This window comes from Nelumbo lutea, chromosome 1 (assembly GCF_056320005.1).
Source record: "Nelumbo lutea isolate HS-2025 chromosome 1, American lotus-T2T, whole genome shotgun sequence".
Classification (NCBI taxonomy): domain Eukaryota; kingdom Viridiplantae; phylum Streptophyta; class Magnoliopsida; order Proteales; family Nelumbonaceae; genus Nelumbo; species Nelumbo lutea.
In genome coordinates, this window is record NC_142684.1 from 156842162 (window position 1) to 156867827 (window position 25666).

Here is a 25666-nt window from a genome sequence, read left to right on the forward strand (position 1 = left end):
AGGAGGTGCCAACACCTACAAATGCAAATGCTGAAGAATGTATACTCTCTCTGAGGTAGCAATCTGTACTGTGAAGTCCATTCTCAATTGTTGCTTGGAGTAGTCCTCACCACCGTGCACTAATCCTTAGAAAGGCAAGAGGAATGATGAAATTCGAAAAAAGACGTTATCACCTTTTAGCAAATTCTTATTTCTTGAATTCTTTGATCAAATCTTCCTTCGACCCCCAATAGAACAGGCTGTTGTATTAATACCGAATGCCTTTGTGACCACTGTTAGGGAAATTTGGAAGGTCTGTAATGGGCGAGTGTTGTTGATGTAGCTCCTATACGGGTGACCCACTGTAGTATGAGGCTGTGGCCAGATCTCTTTCTGACGGAAGCCGATGAAAGTGGGCTTGAGGAGTTAGGAGGGAACTTGAACTCTGACTACGCAAGTGGGAAGTAGTATCTCTCCGATGGTCTGATTGACCGTAAGCCATGACTCAAGCTTAAACCCCTCTAACAGGATAGCAGGCTCGGATGTGTGATGGAAGGTGATGAGGGATGGATTTGAGCCGAGACAAACCAAATATCAGGATATTCAAGCTTGGCTCATCAAAACACTTCGAGGTTTGAGCTCAATTCGACGTAGCAACTCAAGTTCAACTCAAAAGTTCACAAGTTTGAGATTGGCTATATGTTTGGCTTGATTCCAAAACGAGCCCATATATTGGGCCCAAACTTGATTTAAACCAAACCGAATCAAATGTGAAAAGTTCAATTCATGTTCACCCCTAATATTAATGACCTATTGTGGCATGAAGATAATCGAGTTTGGACCATCCCCGGATGGGATGGTACAGTGCCGCTTGCTCTGTCCAATTTGGGCCATCCGCGTGCTTTGCCCGATCTGGACCGTCCATCCGACAAATGGACCATTCCGATTCCAATTTTGATTCTGACTGAACCAAATGGACCTACTTTCACTCAACAAAAAACAAAAAGAAAAAAAAACCTTTACAAAAGCAATGGAAGCTAGTACATAAAACAACTCAGAAAGTCAGCAGGGCTTAGAGCCTAGTTGGTATTAGTATCATCCACTAACCGTCGTTCACATTATTGTTTCAACTGATAAATAAGAGCTACTGAGGCTTAGACGGACAATTGAAGCTACTAAAGAAAACCTTCTCTGAAATAAAATGGTTCATTTTTTCCCTTGATAAATAGGCAATACCAAGTCAAAATAATACAAATTCTTTCTTTTTTTTTTTTTTCTTACAAACTTCACTCTTTAAAAAAACCCAACCAAATTGTCTACAAAAACCAATCACCAAAGAATTCCCCTATAACGTGTTCACATATTTGATGCTTTATACAAATTGGTAGAGGGGGAACAATATCGCTCCTCCCACCAACAATATCGCCTTCTAGCCCCCTTACAAAGAATGCTGCCCCAATAACAAAAGAAAAACAAAACAAAATATAATGCATTTGATAGTAAGAAAAATCCATCCCTGCCCCTTAACTATTTTGAATCACCCTAGAGACCTAAAGCATTATACAAAAAATATAAATGCAATGAATATTTTACAAAAGGGGCGTGGATATGGAGAAACGGAACAAACATGATGAAAATGGAAGAATTTACATCACATGCTGACATAGACTGACAAGACTGAAATTCACTGTCTACCTCATGGAACTACGGAAAAATGATGACGAGGAAAAAGATTTGCTGGAGAACCTCATTCCTGTAAAAAATGGAAGGCTGGATTCTCAAGGAGCTCTTCTGCAGGTTTGACATCTAAGAAGTCCTTCTCTTGTAGAGAATTAGATATGTCATCAACTGAGAAGGGAATACTGCACTCAAGAAGTATACATTAGCAGGAACTATAAATACAAGAGAGAGAGAGAGAGAGAGAGAGAGAGAGAGAGATTTCACCTGGAACTGTCATCCAATAAAAATGAGTTGCTATCGGCATCATTGGAGTCCTCGGTCATTAGCACCCTCATACTAGAAATGACCTGTAGCAACAAAAACAAATGGAACTGTATGAAAGGAATGCCACAATTAACTATCAGTAGACAAAAAAGTGATGTAGGACCTCTAAGGATAAAAAAAAAGTGACTTCAGGGCCTCCAAGGTAAGGGGGGAAACATCTGTTACATTTGAACTTACATTTGGAGATACACTTCGAGTGTTGTACTTGTCATCCCAGTAGAGTGTACATATTCTATAAAGCTGTTGGACGCTCAAAATCTGGAAAGGAACCGTGAGTGTTATATAGAGATACATAGAAAGAATATATATATATATATATATATATATATATATATATATATATATATATATATATATATATATATATATATATATAGATAGATAGATAGATAGATAGATAGATAGAGAGAAAGAGAGAGAGTGAGAGTTACAGGACAGAGGTCATTGGTGATTTCATCATATGAAATCCTGGACTTTTGGTGTATAACCTGCAGATCAAGAGAACCAAATCAAGCAAACAAGAAATAGTAATTTTATGTTTGTTTCAATCCACATTGGATCAATGTCCTAGGAAAAAACAGTTTCTTTTTGAAATAAATGATCCAATACCAAATAGATATACCATGTTTACTAATAAGTTGAAAAACTACTGATGTACTTTGGATTATTAGTAAGTTGACCAAATATCAACTTCCTAAATGAATTAATCCAGGGGATACAAACATATAAAGCCTAATACTGTAACTTGGACCAGTCTTGAACATTTATGAAATTTTCAGTGACAACTGGGCCCAATGTAGTTGAGATTCTTCAAGTTGGTACCAATTTGTACCCAAAAAGACAAGTACAAAAATGATCTCTTGTGCAAAGACAGCATAAAGTCAAAATTAACTAATATTTTGGAAGAAGGATATAGTAGACTGAAATTTCTTGGTTTGAGAACATAAATTTGAATGGCATATAATTAAGTTGAAGAATTTAATCAATCTGTGATGTAAAGAATACAGAAACACAGTAGTCAAACTTATATTCCACTTGCAGTTCTACATGTACTTGACAAAGTCACATGAGATTGCTGCTTTAGAAATCTTAGAATTGCAAGTTACAGGTCATTTAGAGATGCAAACAGACTGAATCAAATTGGATATACGTAGATCCAAATTTGGTTCATTTTTATTTGAATCCAAATTGGATTTATATTGAATTCAAACCAAATCTGGATTGCAATTGAATATTGAATGGTATTAAAATATTATACATTATTAATAAAGTGAGCTAAAGATAACTTTGATATGAAATTTGAACCTATGACAAATGACAATTTAGCAAAACAAAAATCCAAACCAACTTTACTAATAGATACAACATAAATTTTAAGTACATGGGAAGATATATATTCAAATTGAATTGAATTGGACTATATCAGATAGGATAGGAGTGGATCCATGTTTGATTCAATTGTAAATGAATTGAACTCGGACCACCCTTAACAGGACTGAATTTGAATTCAGATTCAGACAACCAGATACTGAATGCATCCCTAGGGTCATTACTATGTCTATTCTCCCATATTTCACCTTCATGCACATCCTCAACTGTGCTATGCTACCATACTCAATCTTAAATTCAAATACTGCATCAAACTTCAAACTTAGCAGATGGAAAGTTATGTCAAACATTCAATATTTGCCAATCAATTAGCATTTTTTTGAAAATTCTGAATATATACGAGGAAAATGAATCAAAATTTACACTAGCACATGGAACCTCAACTCAACCTGGAAAAAATCAGGTTGGCATAGTACAGTGCAGCAACGAATCCTACCCTCTTTTTTTTTTTTTGCCTTCTACATCTTTTTCCTTATTATATCCCCCCCGAATTCTCTAATACCCCTCTCACTGGCGTGTCCTCTGTAAAGCTGATGATGAAACCTACTTTCACTTATTAATCTCCTGCTCTTTTGTTAAAGATGTTTGGGATTTCTTTCTTTTTTTGTTTGGGTGTAGGTCCCCCCCCCCCGGCCAAATGTGCAACACTTGTTTGCCTCTACAACTTTCAGTTGGCCAAAGAAGGGAGGAAGCATCATGTGGAATGTGTAAGGGCTCCAATTTGTTCGTCTATTTGGGAAGAGAGGAACTCGAGGCATTTTCATACAAGGAGAGAATTAAAGAAGCTATCAAAAGAATTGGTTTTCAATAGAGCAGTGCATTGGGCTAAATCCTTGGAATTTTTTTAAAGGATTTTCCAATGTAAGAATTCTTAAGAAGCTGGAAGGAAATTGCTTCCTCAGCCTCGATTAAGACTGCATTACTTTCCTCTAGGACACCCCCAACCAATTGATTTGTTAAGCTGAACTTTGATGGTAGTAATGGAAATCAAGGGCCTTCAGGAATTGGAGGTATTTTTAGGGATGAGGAAGGGAAGTTTATTGCACTATTCTCAGGGCCAATTAGAGAAGGTGATTCCCTAAGGGATGAGCTAATGGAGGTCTTGGCAGGGGTTAAAAGGGCAAAAGAGATGAGTGTTCGCAAACTATCATAGAAGGTGACTGCAAATCAGTGGTGGCTTGGTGGAACAATGAGAAGAACAGCCTTTGGATCTACAGCAATGAAAGGAAAATGTTCAAGTGGTTAACACAGGATATTGAAGTTCAAGTAGTATGGATCAAGAGAAGTGCCAACTCCATAGCTTATGGGCTAGCAAAGGAAGGGGTGAACAGGGATGATATGTTTAAGGCTTGGCTGTAATTGATATTATCCTTGTTCTTTGTTGTGATTGTAATTATTTTGGGAGAGCTAAGAGATTTTATCTCTCCCAGTCTTTGTAATTGGATTTGTTTTTAATAAAGCTATCATTACTGATCAAAAAATAATTCTGTATCAGTATAGAATTGGAAATTTGAGGACGAAAAGACAAGTACAGATATTTAACTCCCAAAAGGAACAAAAATAAAATACCAAGTTTACTCAGTTTCTCCTGCTAACTCAGGGGTGGGGTTGGCTGTGGCCCTTTGTGGGTTGTCAGCAGGTGTCCAAGTTCAGCTTTAGTTTCAGGGGAACTTGCCTTAACCTCTTCAAAATATTGCTTTATCTCATTTTTTCCATTTTCTAAAGAATTTTTGTTACTAACCAAAAACCTGAGCAACATCATTTTAAACAATGGGCCTGAACACTCAAAAAATAGGCATTGAAACTTTTACTGTTGAATGAAATAGATAACTTGTCTAAGTTAATTGTTTAAATCATCCTACAAATGGGTTTATAGTTACAAGCTACACCCAATTTGCATTTTTATGAACTGATGCTCTGATGAAGAACAAGATATACATACCAAGAACCCAACAGCTTGTCTTATGTGCTTAAGTTCATCCCATGATGAGCCTGCATACTGCAAAAGCACAAAGCAAGTAAATCTTAGATACAAACAAGAAAAAACTTAAAAGATAGTAGTATACAAAGACAAATGAAGACAAAGAGTTAACACTGTCACAGGCACTTCTGTTACTTTTATCTCAGTGGAATTGATCAAGACAATTCTAAAGGTTGCATTGAGCTTAATAAAGGATGTTCCAGGATTCCAACCCAGCATTAACCTGGCAGGTCAGACCAGTTACCTAGTCATAATCCCAGTTTAGGCCAACCTATAACCCACTACGTTACAAAAAAGCCATTGACTCTAATTATCAAAAAATAAAAGCCATTGACTCAGTAAATTACTAGTCAACCCAACCCGGATGGTTAAATTGTTGATCCATCTGACTCGTTCAATGGGTTACTAGTTCTTTTTCTTTTGTTTTTAAATTTTCTTCTTATTGATGACATCAAAAAATGATTGACCCAGACAGTTGAAGCACTGACCTGTTGACCAGGGGGAAAAGTAGTACAACCTCCAGGCCAGGTTTTAAAACACTGGGTTGTTGGGCATTTGAGTTCAGCTTCTTTGAAGGATTGTGCTTGTGCTCTGAATTAGTGTACTTGGAAAAAAGGAACAATGGTATCTTCAATCAAGAATACCACGAGGATTGTCTTGTTATTTTATCGCTCAAACATGCAGAAAGACTACGAAGAGTAAGTTGGTGATGAGAGACACTGATTCATAGCAGTTAAGGTAGGGGCTGACAAGAGTTCAAAAATTCACCACTCATCACTGTGGTTTAAAATGTAAGAGTGCACTTGGGTTGGCTTAGGTTGAAGATTTGTTAAATTTTGAATGGTCCTGGCCCAAGGGCCCAAGCACGATGCTGTGTATATTCTCCAACTCGGGTATCCAACTTGAACCCCTGTTAAAATGTCAACATATTTCCTATTGTTTCCATTATCATAGGTAACAATAATAAACCATATTGGAATTGATATATATTCCCAAGGGTAAACTACCAATGCTAAACAGAGTACACAACATTAAGTACAAAGACCTTTTTGCCCCTCTTTATGTATGGGACACTCTACTTAACCTCAGACACAATAGACAAAACAACTTTAAGTAAAGCATTGTGAAATGACTCAAATACCCCTGGACTGTCAACTCTAACACTCCCCCCTCAAGCGGGTGAGTATATATCATATAATCCCAGCTTGTTACTTATATAATCCACTTTTCCCCGACTCAACCCTTTTGTAAACAAATCAGCCCACTGACTCCCTGTGTTCACATGTACCACTATATTTATCACTCCACCGAGCGCTTTTTCTCTTACAAAATGACAGTCAACTTCTGTGTTTTGTTCTCTCGGGGAAGACCAGATTAGATGCGATGTGAACAGTGTGAACTGCAGCTTGGTTGTCACAATACAACTTCATAGGATTGTTGAGTGTATACCCAATCTCCTGGAGGAGGTTCTTTAACCACACTAACTCATAAGGTGTCTGCACCATGGCTCTATATTCAGCTTCAGAACTACTTCTCACTGCAACTGTTTGTTTCTTGCTCTTCCATGGTACCAGATTTCCTCCAAGAAAAGTACAATACCCTATAGAAGTAGACCTTCTATCAAATATTGAGCTTGCCCAATTTACATCTGTATAACCCTCTATTTCAAGACTTCCTCCTGATTTGTATAAAAATCCACAACCTAGAGACCCTTTCAAATACCGTACAATTCTCATAGTTGCATCCCAATAGGAAACTCGGGGCTTCTACATAAATTGGCCAACCATACATACTTAGGAAATGTCAAGCCGGGTAATAGTCAAATAATTCAACTTACCCACTAACCTCATGTACCTCCCAGGATCATCAAATTCTTCACCCGCATCAGTAATTAGTTTGATATTGGGATCCATGGGTGTTTAAGTTGGTTTAGTACCCAACAATCCTATCTCTTCTAACAAGTCAAGTACATAATTCCTCTGACACAATTTGATGCCATGCTTCGACCTTGCAACTTCTATTCCCAAAAAGTATTTCAGTTTGCCGAGATCTTTTGTTCGAAAGTAATCATGTAGAAAAGCCTTCAATTATCAATCCCAACTTATCACTACCTCTAATGACAATGTCATCTACACAAACCACCAATAAAACCTTTTCAACTTCAAAATCATAGTTGAGCACTGAATGATCAACCTAACATTGCTTCATATCGAAATCTTTATCTACCCCACTGAATCTATGAAACGAGGCATGCAGAGATTGTTTCAGTCCATAAATTGCCTTATTAAATCTACACACCTTACCATCCTCCCTCTGAGCAACAAACCTAGTGGTTGCTTCATATACACTTCTTCACTAATATCACCAAGTAGAAAGGAATTCTTAATGTCAAGTTGAAACAAGGGCCAGTCATACATAGCTAGTAAGGATATCAATACCCAAACTAAGCCAATCTTGGCAACAAGGGAGCATGTCTTTGTATAATCCACTCCATACAACTGAGAGTACCCCTTGGCAACCAACCTACACTTCAAGCGCTCTATGCTTCCATCTAGTAAGTATTTGACCGTATACATCCATTTACAACCAACAACATGCTTTCCAGGAGGAAGAGTGGTGAGCTTTCACATGTGATTTTGAGCAAGTGTTAAGAGTTCCTCTTCCCTTGCTTGGCACCACTCTGGGAGGTAATAGCTTCCTAGACATTCTTAGGAAAGGAAACAATAGACAAAAGGAAAACAAACTAACAATAGGAAGCAGAAATATAAAAGACAGAAACATAGCTAGAAATAGGATGCAAAGTACAACTACATTTACCTTTGCGTGAAGCAATGGGAAGATCAAGGTCAGACTGAGAGGGCACCACAGGGATAGGAACGACTGCCAGATCTGTTGACGGAAAAGAAACTGGAGGAGGATCCGATATCGATCAATGCATATACACGTTCCTAATCAGTGGTCACTTAGTAGAAACCTACAATGGAGGAGGTGAAGACTTGGGAACAACAGAAATAAGAGGAATTGGGTCATCAACAGGAACTGGAAGTAGGAGCATAGGGGATGAAGAAGAAACACCATTACTTGTAAAGAACAAAACAGACTCAAAGAAGGTGACGTCAGGGCACACAAAAGAATGTTGAGAAATAAGAGGAATTGGGTCATCAACAGGAACTGGAAGTAGGAGCATAGGGGATGAAGAAGAAACATCATTACTTGTAAAGAACAAAACAAACTCAAAGAAGGTGACATCAGGGCACACAAAGGAATGTTGAGAAGAAGTATTATAACACTTGTAGCCCTTATGTGTTCGAGGATTTTGGGAAAAGCATACACACCCCAAAACCCTAGGAATAAGAGGAAAGGAAGTTATAGAACAATTGAGAGATTTGGTTAATTTTCTAACAGACATAAGGCTGAAACGGAATTTGGGCACATACAGAACTAAAGATAAAGACAATGATGCAATGTCTACATTGCCAACACCACAAATGGGAGAGGTAGAACCATTAGGTAAAGTAATTGTTTGTGATGTAGAAGACAAAGAAATGGAGGAAAACAAACCTGGAGTCCATGTCATATGATCGAAAGCTCCAAAAATCGATAATTTAAGGTGAAGGATTGGAAGTCAGACAAGCCATACTTGTGTGGGCAAGAGTAGACGTATTTTATTGGGAGGTAGCCTAAAGAAACCTTTCATACTCATCACATAGAATACTCATCAACTCCGTCCCATAGGCACTAGTAGATGTAGAAGGTGCTTGGTCAATCTGCTAGGCATCAACTGCTTCACCACCACTTCCTGCAGCCAAGGTTCAAAGTATTGATATGTATTGGCCGATACGTATCATGTTGGTGGCTTCCCGATACGCCCCTATAGGGGCTGTATCGGGTCAGCCACTGGTTCATAGGATAGTCGGGTTTTAAACTGACCACTCTGAACTGATTTCAAAAAAAATAAGTAAAACATAAAAAAAGCACCGACACAGGCCGATATGCCCTACTGACGTATCGGCCCATGTCGATATTTAGAACCTTGCCTACTGCTATATGATTGGCCCATGTAGATCATAGCAAAATGTGTCCTTCCATGCCACAATGTGTACTCTTCCTAGGCCCATAACTACGACCCCCACCCAAGTCTCGATCTCCACTATGTCCACCACCACAATGCAACATTGGTCCACCACAGCCTCCCTGAAACTCCACGACCTCCACTATTTCCACGGCCTCCCCCTCTCATCACTACAAAGGCTGATCTATATGAAACTAGGAACTCTCCAAAGAGCCAATAGTAATCCTACGGAATCGTGCAAACACCTCCTCAAGAGAGGGAAGAGTAGAGCCTCCTAGAATTTGAGCTCTAATTGGTTCATACTCAACCTTCAAGCCCACTAAAAATCGGGTCACATCCAGTTACTCCCTTTGTTGTTGCTGAAATTTAACATCTGATGTCAAATGATGATGGATATTGAGCTCATTCCGAGGGTTCCTCATACTAGCATAATACTCCTCAAGTGTTTTATTTCCTTGTTCTAGATTAAAATATTCTTGATAGAGTTTATATACTCTTGTAGTATTTATTATCTTGTCCAAAAGAAAGTTTCTTTACATGATCCCATATCTTCTTAGCTATATCAAGAAACATAAAATTCAAACTGATTTTGGGTTCCATGCTATTCCACAACCACATCATAATCTGTGCATCTTCATGTTCCCAACCATTATATCCTTGGAAATCAGCCGAGGGTTTTTCTTCTTTCACATGTTTCACCTTCTTCTTAGCTCTAAGAAAGACCTCCACTGACTTGGCCCATGGCACATAATTCTCACCATTCAGCTTAATAGATGTCATTTGTACATTCAGAAAATCAGGGGGAACCATAACACTGGATTTCTTATCACTGCTCTCCTAGGATTGTCATGGGTATATAAAAAGAAAGGAAACTTCACTTCACAACACCACACTACACCACAACCAATCAACTAGAATTGAAACATGTGCTGTAACTGATCTCAGCACTGTTCCCATGCCTATCACCCACTTCTATCAGCAAGAAACACACACAAACTCAGAAACATGTGCTGTAACATATTTCAGCACTGTTTTCACATCTATCACTCACTTCCATTAATAAGAAACACACAGAAAATCACTTCTTATGCATACCTGCTAATAGGCCAACCACAACAAGTCCAGAAATCCGCAACTATGCCCTTTCAGATCATTGGAACACACCACACAAACTGTTGCACATAGACTGATCACTGACAGTCCCTCTTCGATGCACCGATTAGAAGGTTTCTCTAAAACTCCACTGAAACAGCACAATAAGTCCAGAAATCCGCAACTATGCCCTTTCAGATCATTGGAACACACCACACAAACTGTTGCACATAGACTGATCACTGACAGTCCCTCTTCGATGCACCGATTAGAAGGTTTCTCTAAAACTCCACTGAAACAGCACTTTCTACTGCAACTGGAGGCAACAAAAAATGACCACTCCTTTTTGTTCTTTTTTTTATCCTCTAGGTAATCACCAAGAAAACTCAGAATAGATGTGCTGGAAGGCACTGGAAAAGGTTAAAAAAAAAGGGAAGGAAATCAGGGCTCTGATACCATGTTAGTGGTTCAATCAGATCTGATTTGCTTCCTGAAATAAAAAGAAAGGGAGAAGAAGAGAGAAAGAGAGAGAGGAGAGAAGATGAAGAGATGGTTCAGCTGGTCTCCAAGAGAGAAAAAATCACACTCAGCCGACCAGAATTAATATATAGATTTGCAACATTAAGCACAAAGACCCTTGTGCCCTTCTTTATGTATGGGACACTCTACTTAACCTCAGACACAATAGACAAAACAACTTTAAGTAAAGCACTACGAAATGGCTCAAATACCCCTGGACTGTCAACTCTAACACTTTATTATGTAATTTAACTCTTAAAGTCTACTGGAAAACTTCACAGTATATCATTTCATCTATTAACCCCAATTTCCTGACTCTATTTAATGGTTTGGAACCAGATAACAATCTAAAAGGGTGTATTTGTTCTTCTTTTATCATTTCAAAAAATCAATGTTCAAAATATCGATACACCCCAATACGCCGGAAGGGATGTATTGATGCTTTGAACAGTGCACATTTTATATTTTACTTTTTTTGTTTTTTTTTTTCAAATTTTCAGAGAGTAGCTCATTTTTATATTATTTAATTTAATTACTAAAAAAGATTTTCTTAAAATCCCTTTAAATAGGCACATCAGTCTACAAAAGATATGATACGGTACGCCCTATATTGGGCAATATCGTATCGAAGCTTCAAACCTTGCATAAAATATCATTGTGTATTTCTGCATATTTGTTTCCAACATATCTATTATTTTTACAATATTTCCATGCAACATTTCCTGCCAATATGTGGATAAGCGCTCCACCAACAATGACATTTTAAACCTTGCTTATAACAGATTCAAGGATCATCTCTTTGAAATGACTTGAATGCACTAATGCATAGTATTTAAGGTTAAGGTAGACCTTGCACCATCTTATATTTCAGGGATTATTTTCCTTTTCCACAGCTTTTGAATAGAATAAAAGGAAGGAAACCAAATAAACAAGGGAAATGGAAGTACCTCTCCTTTTGCTTGGCAACACCATAGCTCCAATTCGGCTAACCCAGCTTTCACATACTCACCATTGCTAAATGTACAGCACTCTCGGCGAAGTAGAAGGCTGCAGAAATATAAATCAACAACCATAATGACCATGATCTTTTCACTAGTGAAAATTTATTGTCATTGACAAGAATGAAAGTCACCACTTGATCATATAAGATGTTAAGCCAAAAGTCAGAACCAAAGCAGCAAAGTACCTATTAAACATCTGGACATTTATATATGAGAAAATCTGAGCAAACATCTTCTGAATGAGAACTTGAGGAACCTGAAATAAGGGCAGCAGTAAAAACTCTGTTCATCAAGAGGAGTAGAGGAAGAAGAAAAATAACAGAAACAAAGTAGATAAATAAAATCCTTACAATGTTTTCTTTCAAAATATTGAGAAGTGCATTGAGGGTCTCAATAATGCTTTGCCAGTGACTAGTTGGAGAGTTATTGCCAAACGATCTCCCAGACGACCGCAGCACATTTCCCCTTGATGTTCTTGGTGCCTAATATTTCAAGCAAGCACATTAATAGTGTACAAATTGCTATATATAAACATAATCAATAATCTAGAGATGAAGAAAAACATCCACAAGGTTCTTGCAGAGATTTCAATAATTCATGATACAGATTCAGAAGGCAAAGTACTTTTAGGATTCTTAGAAGCAAGTTCATGTGAATACTGAATACACAGCTTTAAGACCTAGAAGTATGCTTTCTACCCAAGTTTGAGATTTCCATGTACTAGATATTCACCACAATCCTCAAAATAAATTTCCTTGAAAGAAAAATTTTATAGTCAACAGAAACATAGGGGGCATTTGATTAAGGCTGAAATGGCTGAATTGAATGGCTTATTGTTATGTCTTTTAGTGGATAAATTAATTAAAATAATACAATATTGGAGGGAATAATGACTGACCCAACTCAGGTTCAGCCAATTAAGGAGCTCAAACGTCCTCAATAACTTTTCACTAAAAAAACATAACAAGCCATTCAATTCTGCCACTTCCATCTGTTACCAAACAGCCCCTTATATATCTGAAATCTTGGGTTGATGATTCAAGTAACTCCCCAAGAAAAGGAAAAAAATACAAAAAAAAAAAAACGATTAGAATATTAAACCATGCAAACTCAAAGTAAAAAAATAAAATAAAAATAAAACCTGGATGCATAGGGAAAGTAGTGATGCCAAATCCTTCTTCACATTATCTCTTATAATTCCATATATCTTCTCCACATATGCTGTCAGCTGCTGCTTGAACAGCAATGCTGGGTACTTCGCCTCAACTTGGCGTACAACTTCAAGCCCTACAGCAAGGTTGGCAGAAGAAGGAGACGAGCGGAAACCCTGATGAAAATCAAGACAACAATACATAATGTAAGAAAAGATCTACAAATCAGGTATCTGATTCTCCACAAGTTAGCATCATTAGATACCCATTTTAGTGCATGTTAAAAACATAATAAGAAACTGAAAGAATTAAATATATCCAATTACTTGGGTCATTCTCCCAAATAATGATGTTGCAGGGGGAGGCCTCCGATGTGGAGTTGCGATAGCTGTACCGGCAGATTTTAGACTCCGTTGTAACAGGAACAACAGGGAAGATGTATTTGACAACCAGTAAGCCATATGCTCATTGTTATCTTGATTCTGCAAACAAAAGAAAACATAAGAAAAAGGCCATGTCAACTAAAAGATGGTATCCTAATTTCAAATCTCAGAGACCATTAAAGTTTGTTTGCAACATAGGAAATCTAGAAGTTAAAGAAAGAGAATCGTGAAAGATGAAGGAAGCTTAAATCTTGCAATAAAAGATTGGAAGGATAAAAGGAGAAAAAAGGAATGATTTATTGGGAGCTTAAATCTAGCCTTGCATTGTTTGTCTAACATTCTAGAATTTCATGTCACTTACAATAACCATGCCCATGCACAATGCAAAAACTGGCTAGAGAATAAGTGCAAGAAGCACAGTCTGCCCAAGTGTCTGTCTCATTTCAAAGGAAATATGATTTGAACTCCAATTACAAAAAAAGAAAGTCCCTAAAGTTGGATAAATGGGAAAAAAAAAAAAACTAATTAGAGAAAAGGAGAAGTTCTATCTTCACGTGAACCAAAACAGAGACAAGGATACACAGGAGGATCTTGAAGAAAATAGGATTCTACAAGACAAAAGGCTACAAGAACATATTAGAAAAAGAATGCACAGCAAAAGAATCTCAACAGATATCCTGTCCATCTATGTCCCTTGTGGTTCAAATCGTTAGAACAGACTTGTTTCATGCCATCCACCCTGAATTCGAAAATCACAGAAGAAGAAAATAATTGAAAGGAGCCATATGTGTGTATATTTATGTGCATATCCATGTATAATGTCACCAACTCCATTAAAAACCTTTTCAACAGCAAAGAATCATTTGACACAGAAAACAAATATGATACATGAAGGACCCAACCAACAATGGGCAGACAGAAGGCCGTAATTGTGTCTGAGTGTACAAAACACTCCAAGCACCTCTATTGCAGTTAACTTGAAGAACAGACCATATATTTTAATGAATATGTTTCTCTAGATTGCGTAAGTATTTGGTTAGTCTCTCTCCTAATAGAAAGAGAGACAACCTTCTTGAATGTTATATTATCAAATTCTGATGATAGAGTGATGCATCAAACAAATAAAAGATTTGCTATCCTGAACTTCCAGTACCTCTATTGCAGAACCTATCATCTGAATCAGACGATCAAAAACACTTGTTCTTTCAGCTTCAAACGATTTCCAATGGAGCAGACATTTATATATAGTAAATGCTGCAACTGGTTTTCCTTGACTGAACCCAAGATCTTGCATCACACATTTGATAAGAGCATCAACACTCTCCTGTACCAAAAATAGGGCCTTAAATAATATTAGATATCAATTACAATTTACAATAATAGAAACAGACGAGAGCAAGAGGGAAACTATTAAGATCGATTAATTAAATTCCCGGACTCTAATAAGCACATACATGTTGTCTTTCAATGTGGGATCTCCTCGACTTGTTGTCAGTTTCTGTTCCAAACTTTTTTACAGGTGTTGCACCCCATGCTTCCTGCAAAAACAACTTCTTGTTATATAATCACATATATACAACAAGCATATTGCAAAAAAGAGGCTCAACAGATGCCCTGGATAAAGAGACAATAATATAATACAAGAATAAACCATGTAAATTACGTTGAATCTTGTCTCTTCACTCTCGTGGTGACCATTTTCTAGAATCTGCAAGTAAAAACATGCAAAGATAAGCATCATCTAGGAAGGAGACGGAACAACATGATTTATCTGTTTTCAGCAGGCAGATTTACCTTGGTTGTTGGAATGTCTAAATGTTCTGACATACGTTTTACTGGTGAGTTTAACAAGGACTGTTGCCGGATAATTTGGTGGTCAGATTCCATGTCAGAGAGTTTCTCCTCAAGTCTGTGAATTAAGATTAGAATAAAGGTGTAAATATATAGTTAAAAGTATTAGAAACAGATGAGAATTTAGAAAATAAGTGGTCACATTAGAGAATAAAGTTGGGATGGCCAAATGGCAGAAAGTTGTCTCCCAGTTGGCTCCCAGTTGGCCAGATCTCTTTGTGTATTCAAGTTCTAAAGGTAAATGAAAATTACAATGTTGATCAGTATAAATTAACCAAGCTATCCTCACCTAAGTTATAAAACTACATAGACATAAATGACAAATACCCTCCCAAACAATAGATTACAAAAACAATAATGGATCATCTAGACTCTCTACACTTTCCCCTCAAGTTAAAGAGTACAAATCTATAATCCCAACCTGGTAGTAAAGAAGTCCACTCTTGCCTGCTCAATGCTTTGATAAATAGGTCAGCAAGTTGATCCTCTGACTTGACATAGGTTGTATGCTTTGGTAAATAGTTCAGAGTGCATACCATCACTCTGAACTTTCTCACCACAAAGTGATAATCCACTTTAACATGCCTTTTACCTCATGAAACATTGGATTGGATACAAGATGCATTTGTGAAGACATCGGGAATCCTATCTCCTGAAGTATATGCTTCAACCACATCAATTAATATATGGCATGCCTCAAGCATGCAAGTGGTATGTGACTCCTAGTCTTCCCTACCCTTTAAGAAGATGAATCCTTCAGAAGTTGAAAACAAACATGTTGCTGAATTCAGACAGGTTCTGCGAGCCTCTGTAGACTCTCTACTGGCTGTGACCACAGTCAAGCTAGATGGAACTAATTATCTGGCTTGGTCACAATCAGTAAAAATTCATATCTGCAGTAGATGACTAGATATCATAATTTTCATGAAAGACTGAATCAGCCAACACTAATGTGTCTCACAAAATAGAAAAGGGACTAGAAATGAAAAAGAAAGAACCGAGAAAATTATACAGAACAGGAAACCTGCCTTTGGTACCACATAAATATATATAGTTACAAGTATTAGAAGTGGATGAGAATTTAGAGGAGAAAATGTAATCATGTAGAGAAGAAAGAATGGACTTCTGCCAAACAGAAGAAAAAACAATCCCCCAGTTGGCCAAATCTCTTTATATATGTAAATTCAAAAGACGTAAAAATTACAATGTTGACATCTTGACACCACAAATAATTTATCAAAAAAAAAAGATACCACGTAAATATATAGTTACAAGTATTAAGCAGATGAAACATAGAGGAGAAAGTGTAGTCATATATAGAAGAATAGACTGTCAAACAGAAGAAAAAATAATCTCCCAGTTAGCCAAATCTCTTTATGTATGTAAATTCAAAAAGGCAAATAAAAAATACAACATTAACCCCTTTAAGTAATAAAAGTAGACTTACGAGTCTACTCTCACTCAAGTTATAAACTAGATAGAAATAAAACCCCTGTTTAAAACATGACCCAAACAATGAAAGAGAAAAATAATGATGGACCAGCCAAACTATCCTCTCAAAAACGGATAAGAAAATCAACAGAAATCCATCAAATTTCCATATTCACATTGTCAAAGAGATATGGCTTGAATTTTTTTATTTATCTTCAGAAAAAAAAAAAAACAAGAGATCTAGCTTGAAACTTAAACAAAATTAGATATAACTTGATCAGTATAACAACCTTTGCATTGCAGTCTTCAATTGAACTATCTTTGATTCTGCATCCAAAGCTTGCTTTAACCTTTCTTCACTAACTCTATTTGTTTCTTCATATTTTCTCTCTGTTTCGTCAATTTTCTTTTCCAGGGAACTCACCAAGGCCTGCATTATGTCACAAAATGATTAACCAGAACAAACCTGAAGTATTGATTTACAAAGAACTCCATTCTCATGATTTTCTTATTTGTCATCTTCTCTTTTTAAAAACATGTTACAGAAAGAAGCTTTCATGAGAAAATTCACACTAAAGTACATGAATATGAATTAGTTCATCTAACATCTTAGGGTTACAGCAACGTTACCTTGAGTTTTTCATTTTCAGCAGTAACTTTGTCCATCATTGCATGATCAATAACTGGAACTTCTTGTATGATGGGAACTTTCTCTGCTGCCCTCTTTGCAGCCTCCCGTTCCTTAACCAGCAGTGCTTTTGCTTCATTAAATTGAAGTTGCAACTCTTGCAAAGCAGATTGTAGTTTTGCATTTTCTTGTGTTTTTGCTTCTTCAATGTCCGCCTAAAGATACATAAGGGATGTATAAACAACTATGAAAACTAAATACCATAACTGTGATATGGTTAAGAAAGATACAAAACAGAAAAAATTCATTGAGCTCGGTGATTATGGTGATTCTACTAGGGCAGAGATCAGCTAGCCAAGGCTATCTACTTTTGAGGAGTATTTGGATCAGGACTATATATCTTCTAATAAATACATTAATAATAATAGTTATTTGTTACTGATCAAAAAATTAATTGGATTATTGGAAGCACATATTGGAAGAAACTGAGGCCCTCTCTATTTCTCCTTTTCTGAGGAGAGGGGGGAATACAACAGATGAACCCAACCACACAGAAAGAACATATCAGATAGAAAGTTACAATAAGTAGCAAGCCCTCTTAACATAAAAATAAGAGTTTGAGATATTGGTTTCCATTCATAATTGGTTTTACCAGTAACCAGACTTTAAGAAATAAATTACCAAATTAGCCTTAGCACTTCATTGGAAAAAGGAACACAAGCATCCTAACCCATCTCCCTAACAAAGTTCACATTGTAAATCATTCTCCTTCACTGTCCATTCTTGTTAGAGAAAAGGTAAATTTCGTTCAGAAAAGGGAAGAATGTATATGAGATGTACAAATAGGGGCTCAACAACAACAAAAAAAAACAAAAATGAAAGCCCACACAAGAAACAGCCCTTCCTGATCCAGATTTAGCCAAAGATTCTCATTCACAAGAGTACAGGAAACAAGGGCATATTTGTCATGGTCCAGTCAAAACACATTAGGCTCAGTTTGGAAAGAGTACAATACAAATATGTACAGAGAAAATACATACAATATAACACAAAATACAAGGTTTTGCACTTTATAAATTTGTATTTATACTCTTTACAAACTAAGCCTTAGGAAAAAGGCTTTGGTACTGTTCTTATTCACAGTATGGTAATTCAGCAGTAGGTAGAGTGCAAACTCTGTTCTTATTCATAGTATGGTAATTCAGCAGTGAATTCATCTCAAGATCCTCCCCCCCCCCCCCATTTCTGATCTCGAGGAGGATATTATTAACTCCTTCTATGACCATTTGGAGCAATACAGTAGGGCTCTTAGACATGCAGATTCTGGAAAGTATACTCTTGACCATACATAGCATACAAGAAAGAATGTGAACCAAAATACCCCGTGGTACATAGCTGACATATTACATCAGTTGGTGTAGAGAGGATGGGCCGAATGGCCCATAGGCTGTTACTGTATGTTATCTTTATGTTCTTCTCTGCAATGGGCCTTATTCTGGGCCCATACTCTTTTATGTTCCTCTTTTATTAAGTTAATCTTTTAGTAATTACAAGAGAGGTCCTTAGTTGGACAAAAAAATACAAAAGAGGAACATAAAAGAGTATGGGCCCAGAATAAGGCCCATTACAGAGAAGAACATAAAGATAACATACAGTAACAGCCTATGGGCCATCCATTCGGCCCATCTTCTCTACAGTTGGCAACAGGCAATATTGATTCGGCATCAACGTTGACATCAGTAGGTTACATCAGCATTAACATTGGCATTGATAGGTTTTAACAACAGGTTTCATTGTCCACTCGTTCTCAAAGTTGGTGGCTGTAGAGAAGATGGGCCGAATGACCCATAGGCTGTTTATCTTTTTTATCCTTTATGTTCTTTGATGTAATGGGCCTTAATCTGGGCTCTTATTCTTTCTTATGTTATGTTTTTAATTTTCTTCCCAACTAGGGGCCTCTCTGTAAATTACTAAAGTTTAACTTAATGAAATGGAATTAGGGGTGTAAGAGGAGATTATGTTCGAAAATCTCTCTCTAAACCCTAGTTGCCGCCACCTTCTTCTTCCTCTTCTCTCTTCTTTAAACCTGATTTCTGCTACTTTCTTTTGATTTTCAGCAACTTTTTAAACAGTCCTTTCTTTTCAAAATGCTGTTTTTCTTTTGGTATCAAAGCAGGCTCGACTTCTTTTTTTTTTTCACCTCTTTTTTCCCATACACAGTGTGTATGGAGAACTGAATCGAATGAATAGTTAAAGAAACATATTTCAGCCCAATTGTTAGTGGTTTTTGGAGAGAAGGGGACTAGTTTTGTCATCCTCCTGAGAGATTCAAGTGTGTTGCCCGAAACCCTAATTTTCTGGAGAAATCTGATTGCAAGCCCGACAGGAAGTTTGACCTGGGTGCTCAGTGACTGAAAGTCTTCTCATCCTTCATCTTGAAAATCGATTCAAGTGGATTGGTGTTCTGTGAAGTCTAAAAGGAGCGGCTGAGATTTCTCTGTTTCCCTCGATGACGCAGGTAGCAGGTACGGCTGCATAGAGGTTGACTCACAACACAGTTTTTCTTTTGTCTTCTTTTATTGTTATTCGAAGTTGTTAGAAGTTATTTTCGAAGTATTTTAAGAAGATGAATCCTTCAGCAGTTGAAAACAAGCATGTTGCTGAATTCGGACAGGTTCCGCAAGCCTCTGTAGACTCTCTACTGGATGTGACCACAGTTAAGCTAGATGGAACTAATTATCTGGCTTGGTCACAATCAGTAAAAAATTCATATTGCAGTAGAGGCAAATGGGGTTTTATCTTCGGGAGCAAAAAGGCTCCCTCGGAAGATGATACATTATATGAAAAATGGATTCAAAAAGACTATACTGTTATTGGATGGCTTGTGGATGAATTCAGCAAAGGAAATTTGGGATAGTGTTGCTGAAACCTATGCCCAAAAATTAAATGTAGTCAGGGCTTACAAGCTGAGGAGTGATGTGAAGAATTTGAGACAGGGGGAGAAACCTTTAGCTATTTATTTCTCAATATTGAAGTCTCTATGGCAAGAAATTGATTTGTTAAAAACTGTAGCCTGGGACACCACTAATGCTACTAAGACCTGCAGGAAACTTGTTGAGAGAAACAGGGTGTTTGAGTTATTGACAGGGTTGAATCCAGAGTATGACATTACAAAGCAAAATATCTTATCCAAGGATAGTGTTTCACTGTCTCAAGCCTATGCCTTGGTAAGTAGTGAAGAAAGCAAGAGACTTATCCAGGTTCAAGGGGTTGGTCTAAATGATCACTTTGCTAATATGGGAGTGAAACCCAAGGGAGTTACAGGGACTCCAAGTAGCTCAGGGAAGAAAGAAAATTTGTGAGTACTATAAGAAACCAAAACACACTAATGAAATGTGTTGGAAATTGCATCCTGAGCTTCTTCCTCTTCGGTTTCAAAAGAAATCTGATAATATGAAGGCATTGAGTGCCAATATTGCTACTGGTCCAAAGAGTGACAGATGCCTAACCGAAGAGATGACTGCTAGTGAGCAATTAGCAGCTATGAAGGCAGAGTATGAGAAATTTGGAAGGATAATCAGTCACCTAGAGGATGTGGCCTCTTCTTCCAACCCTCTAGGAAATTCAACCTCTTCTGCATTTGCTCATTTAGGTATACGGGCTTCTACCAATCATGCAACTATTTCAGGTAATCGTAGGATCTCTTGGATTATTGATTATGGTTCCTCTGATCATATGACCAGCCTTTCCACTTTGTTTGCTTCTTATGATTTACTTCCTGGCCATGACAAAATCACCCTAGCTGATGGCTCTCTTGCCCCTATCTCCGACAAGGGAACCATGAAGGCTACAGATTCCTTGGTACTTCCTTCCGCTCTTCATGTACCCAAGCTAAATACAAATTTGTTATCTTTAAGTAGCCTAACTAAGTCCTTGAACTCCTGTGTAACCTTCTTTCCTTCCTACTATGTTTTTCAGGATCTGGAATCTAAGAAAGTGGTCGGGAGTGGCCATGAGGCAAATGGAATATATCTGTTGGACACTCTTGGATAGAGCCATGGACAACCTAGAAAAGCTATTTTTTGGTCTATGTCTACGGAGTCCATCAGTCGAGTCATGTTATGTCATTTTCGTTAGGGTCATATTTCTTTTTCTGCATTAAGTCCTTTATTCCCATAACTGTTTAAGGGAATTAGTTTGTCCAGTCTTCATTGTGAGTCATGTGAGTTGTCAAAACATTGTAGAAGCAGTTATCCTATGAGTAATAAAAGATCTTCTCCATTCCATATTGTGCACTCTGATGTGTGGGGGCCTTACCACGCTTACCTTCTATGGGTGGCTACAAATATTTTATCTTGTTCATTGATGATTTTTCAATGTTCACTTGGATATTTTTTATGAAGTCCCGTGATGAAGTTCCCAGACTTGTGAGGAAATTCCATGAATTTGTTCTAACCCAATTTGATACCAGAATTAAATTTTAGATCCAACAATGCAAAAGAATATTTTGAGAAAAACCTGACATGCTATCTCACTGATTTGGGGGTTATTCAGCAAAGCTCTTATGTTAGGACCCCAGAACATAAGGGAGTTGCTGAAAATAAAAATCACCAAAGCTCCTATTTACTTCACACGTCCCTACAAAATTTTGGGGTGATGTTGTTCTCACTGCAACCTACCTAATCAACCGTATGCCATCCAGGGTTTTGGGGTTCAAGTCTCCCTTCAGTCTTCTTCATCCGGGCAAGGACCTTTTTCCTATCCCACCCTGTGTCTTTGGCTACACTTGTTATGTACATATCCCGAGTGTGCAGAGACATAAATTTGAACCAAAAGCCCATAAGTGTATCTTCCTTAGTTATTCCCCAACACAAAAGGGTTATTGTTGTTTTGATCCGAAGACTAGAACTCGGTATGTATCAATGGATGTCACCTTTGATGAACTCTCTTCTTTTTATGAATCCTCTCAGAAGAGGCATTGTCCAAAGGGGGAGAATTTGTCATTGCTCTCCCCCTCCCTGTCCCAATTGAGTCTTTTGTTGAGACTCTTCCTCCTTCAAATGAGTCAAGGGAGGATCAGTCATTTCATTCTGATTCCAGTGTTCTTATCCCTCCTCCTTTACCTCATTGATGTGGGCGCCGGCAGTAGCAGTAGTAATTTAGTGCAGCAACAGCAGTAATTTAGTGCTCTCAGCAGCAACAATTTAGGTTCTCATCCTATCTTATTTATTTAGTATTCTTACCTTATCTGCTTTCAGTAGCAGGGATTAGTAGGAGTCTTATCTATTCAATGTTCTTATCTTATTAGTTCAGTAGTATGGATTAGTAGGGAGTCTTATCTTATCTTATCAGTTCACTAGGATAGATTAAGGGAGTCTTATTTTATCTTATCTTATCAGTTCAGTCTTATCTTATCAGTTAATAGGATAGAGTAGTAGATTAGCAAGGAGTCCTAAAAGTAGGATTCTACCTCTTGTAATCTCCTATTTAAGGAGCTAATATTATTCAATAAAGGTATCAAAAATTTCAGTCAAGAAAGAGAGCAAAGGAGAGTTGGTGACCTCTTGAACAAATCACCTTTTAGGGCGGCAAGATAGGTTCTTCAAGGAAAGGGAGGAACAAGGGAAAACAGGAGGTTTTCCCCGTGGACCGACCCGTGACAGGATCCTATTCGCGGGCCCATAACAACTTGGTATCAGAGCAAGGCATCATGGGTGACCTTAAGCAGTTGACAACTAGGGTTCATGAACTGGAGCTCAAGATCGTGGAAAACAGCACGGAAGTGCACGAGATCAAGGACGACGTCCGAGAATTAAGGCGCTTGATGGAGTTGTACTTTTCCAGCAAGGAACCCGGAAGGGGCCGCAACCACAACCGGCCGCCGACCAGACGTGGCAGAATCGTCAGGCGAGCAGCAGGTCGTTGCCCAGCGCAAGTTAGCAACACCCAGAATGCCCCGATTAAGCAAGAATCCGGTGTCGTCGAGGTGTTGCAAAATCTTGGGATTGCATATCTTCAAGTTGTTGCAAGTGCTGGGGCAAGTGCTAGTGAAGGAGCTTGTATGCCTCATGTTGCAGCTACAAATGTTGCAAAAGAGTGTTTGTTAGCTGCAGTCAGATCAGATCCTAGGGCTACACATATCTGGGTGAATCTTGCTAATGCATACTATTTGGCTGGTGATCATAGAAGTGTTGGAAAGTGCCCAGAGAAGGCAGCAAAACTGGAGCCTAATTGCATGTCAACTCGATATGTTGTTGTGCTTCATCGTATCAAGGATGCAGAAAGGTCTGCGAATGAAATGGCTTCAATACTCAGAGAAGGGGACTCTGCAACAGTTGAGCTTCGGATAGCATGGGCAGGACTTGCCATGGTTCACAAGGCTCAGCATGAAATTGCAGCAACGTTTGGAACTAGACATAATGATTTGACGAAAGTAGAAGAGCGGGCTCTGTACACACTAAAGCAGGCAATCTTTGTACAAGTGGAAGAGGATCCAGATGATGCGGTTCAGTGCCACCAGCTTGGCCTTCACAATCTTTGTACTCTGCAATTCAAGACATCTCAGAAGTACCTTAAGAGTGCAGCTGGCCGCGGCAAAGATTGCAGCTATGCATGGTCAAATCTTGGTATCTCACTACAGTTATCCGAGGATGAACCCTCTTCATTGGAACCTGATCCAGGAGGGCAAAATCATTCCACCTATCCGAGACTCCTTTGACTGTGTTTCAAGACACCCATCCTGAATTCGAGCTTGAGGACAAGCTCGTGCGCCGGCAGTAGCAGCAGTAATTTAGTGCAGCAGCAACAGCAATTCAGTGTTCTCATCCTATCTTATCTATTCAGTATTCTTACCTTATCTGCTTTCAGTAGCAGGGATTAGTAGGAGTCTTATCTATTCAGTGTTCTTATCTTATCAGTTCAGTAGTATGGATTAGTAGAGAGTCTTATCTTATCTTATCAGTTCACTAGGATAGATTAAGGGAGTCTTATCTTATCTTATCTTATCAGTTCAGTAGGATAGATTAGTAGGGAGTCTTCCTAAAAGTATGACTCTTATCTCTTGTAATCTCCTATTTAAGGAGTTGAGAATATTGAATAAAACCATCGAAAATTTCGATCAAAAAAAGAGTGAGGAGAATTGGTGATCTCTTGAACAAATCACCATTAAAGCACCAAAATAGGTTCCTCAAGAAAATGGAGGACCAAGGGAAAACAGGAGGTTTTCCCCGTGGACCAACCCGTGACGACATCCTATTCTCGGGCCCATAACACTCATCGTCCTCTTTTTAATCCCAAGTTGTACCAACGGTAAAGAACCAGAAGGAAAAAGGAAGTGTACTACACATTGCATTTCCAAACACCTTTCTTATAGTTTGCTCTCTCCTTCAGATTTTGGCTACCTTTCTTCTGTTGCTTCTAACCAAATTCCCAGGTCTGTGTTTGAAGCGCTTACTAATCCAAAATGGAGGGATGCAATGAGAACAGAAATCGATGCCCTGCACAAGAATGACACTTGAGAAGTGGTTGATTTACCTTAAGGGAATGATCCAGTAGGCTGTAAATGGATTTTTACCATCAAATATCATGTTGATGACACCATCAAAAGGTACAAGGCTAGGCTGGTTACAAACACAGATATATGGGATTGATTATCTGGAGACCTTTGCTCCTGTTGCCAAGATGACTTCTATGAGAGTTCTGTTATTTCTGGCTGCACACTCAAACTAGCCACTTTATCAGCTGGATGTAAAAAATGCATTTCTGAATGGAGAGTTACATGAGGAGGTCTATATGTCTCTTCCTCTAGGGATGTATGAAATAGATATGAAAGGGAAGGTCTACAGGCTGAAGAAATCTTTTTATGACTTAAACAGTCCCCTAAGGCATGGTTTGAAAGGTTTAGGGCTGCCCTTGTTAGCTTTGGTTATGTACAGACTCAGTCTGATCATACCCTCTTTGTGAAGAGGAGAGGATCCTTGTCTTTTTACCTCCCCTTTGTACCTAAGCTTTACATAGTTTTATATCTTTAACAAAGTTTCTTGTTATTTATAAATAAAAATAAAAAAAAGAGAGGATCCTTGGCAATTTACCTGATTGTGTATGTTGATGATATTGTTGTGACTGGTAATGATCTATCAAGGATTAATGATATCAGATATTTCCTTCATACAGAGTTTGAGATCAA

General features: G+C 37.9%; 1 protein-coding gene across 1 annotated transcript in view; it reads right to left on the bottom strand.

The window, feature by feature from the left end:
* Positions 1-1171: 1171 nt before the first annotated feature.
* LOC148878602 (myosin-6-like) overlaps positions 1172-25666 on the bottom strand; it is a 46315-nt gene continuing 21820 nt past the window's right edge. Inside the window, exons 24-39 of the mRNA XM_088957125.1 lie at positions 17484-17696; positions 17144-17283; positions 15366-15480; positions 15235-15279; positions 15026-15109; positions 14725-14895; positions 13515-13670; positions 13179-13364; positions 12388-12519; positions 12223-12293; positions 11984-12083; positions 5315-5371; positions 2415-2471; positions 2161-2241; positions 1924-2006; positions 1172-1841 (exon numbers count right to left, since the gene is read on the bottom strand). Of these exons, the coding sequence (XP_088813251.1) occupies positions 1727-1841; positions 1924-2006; positions 2161-2241; positions 2415-2471; positions 5315-5371; positions 11984-12083; positions 12223-12293; positions 12388-12519; positions 13179-13364; positions 13515-13670; positions 14725-14895; positions 15026-15109; positions 15235-15279; positions 15366-15480; positions 17144-17283; positions 17484-17696 (1806 nt within the window). The 3' untranslated portion in view covers positions 1172-1726. The remainder of the gene's footprint in view (positions 1842-1923; positions 2007-2160; positions 2242-2414; positions 2472-5314; positions 5372-11983; positions 12084-12222; positions 12294-12387; positions 12520-13178; positions 13365-13514; positions 13671-14724; positions 14896-15025; positions 15110-15234; positions 15280-15365; positions 15481-17143; positions 17284-17483; positions 17697-25666) is intronic.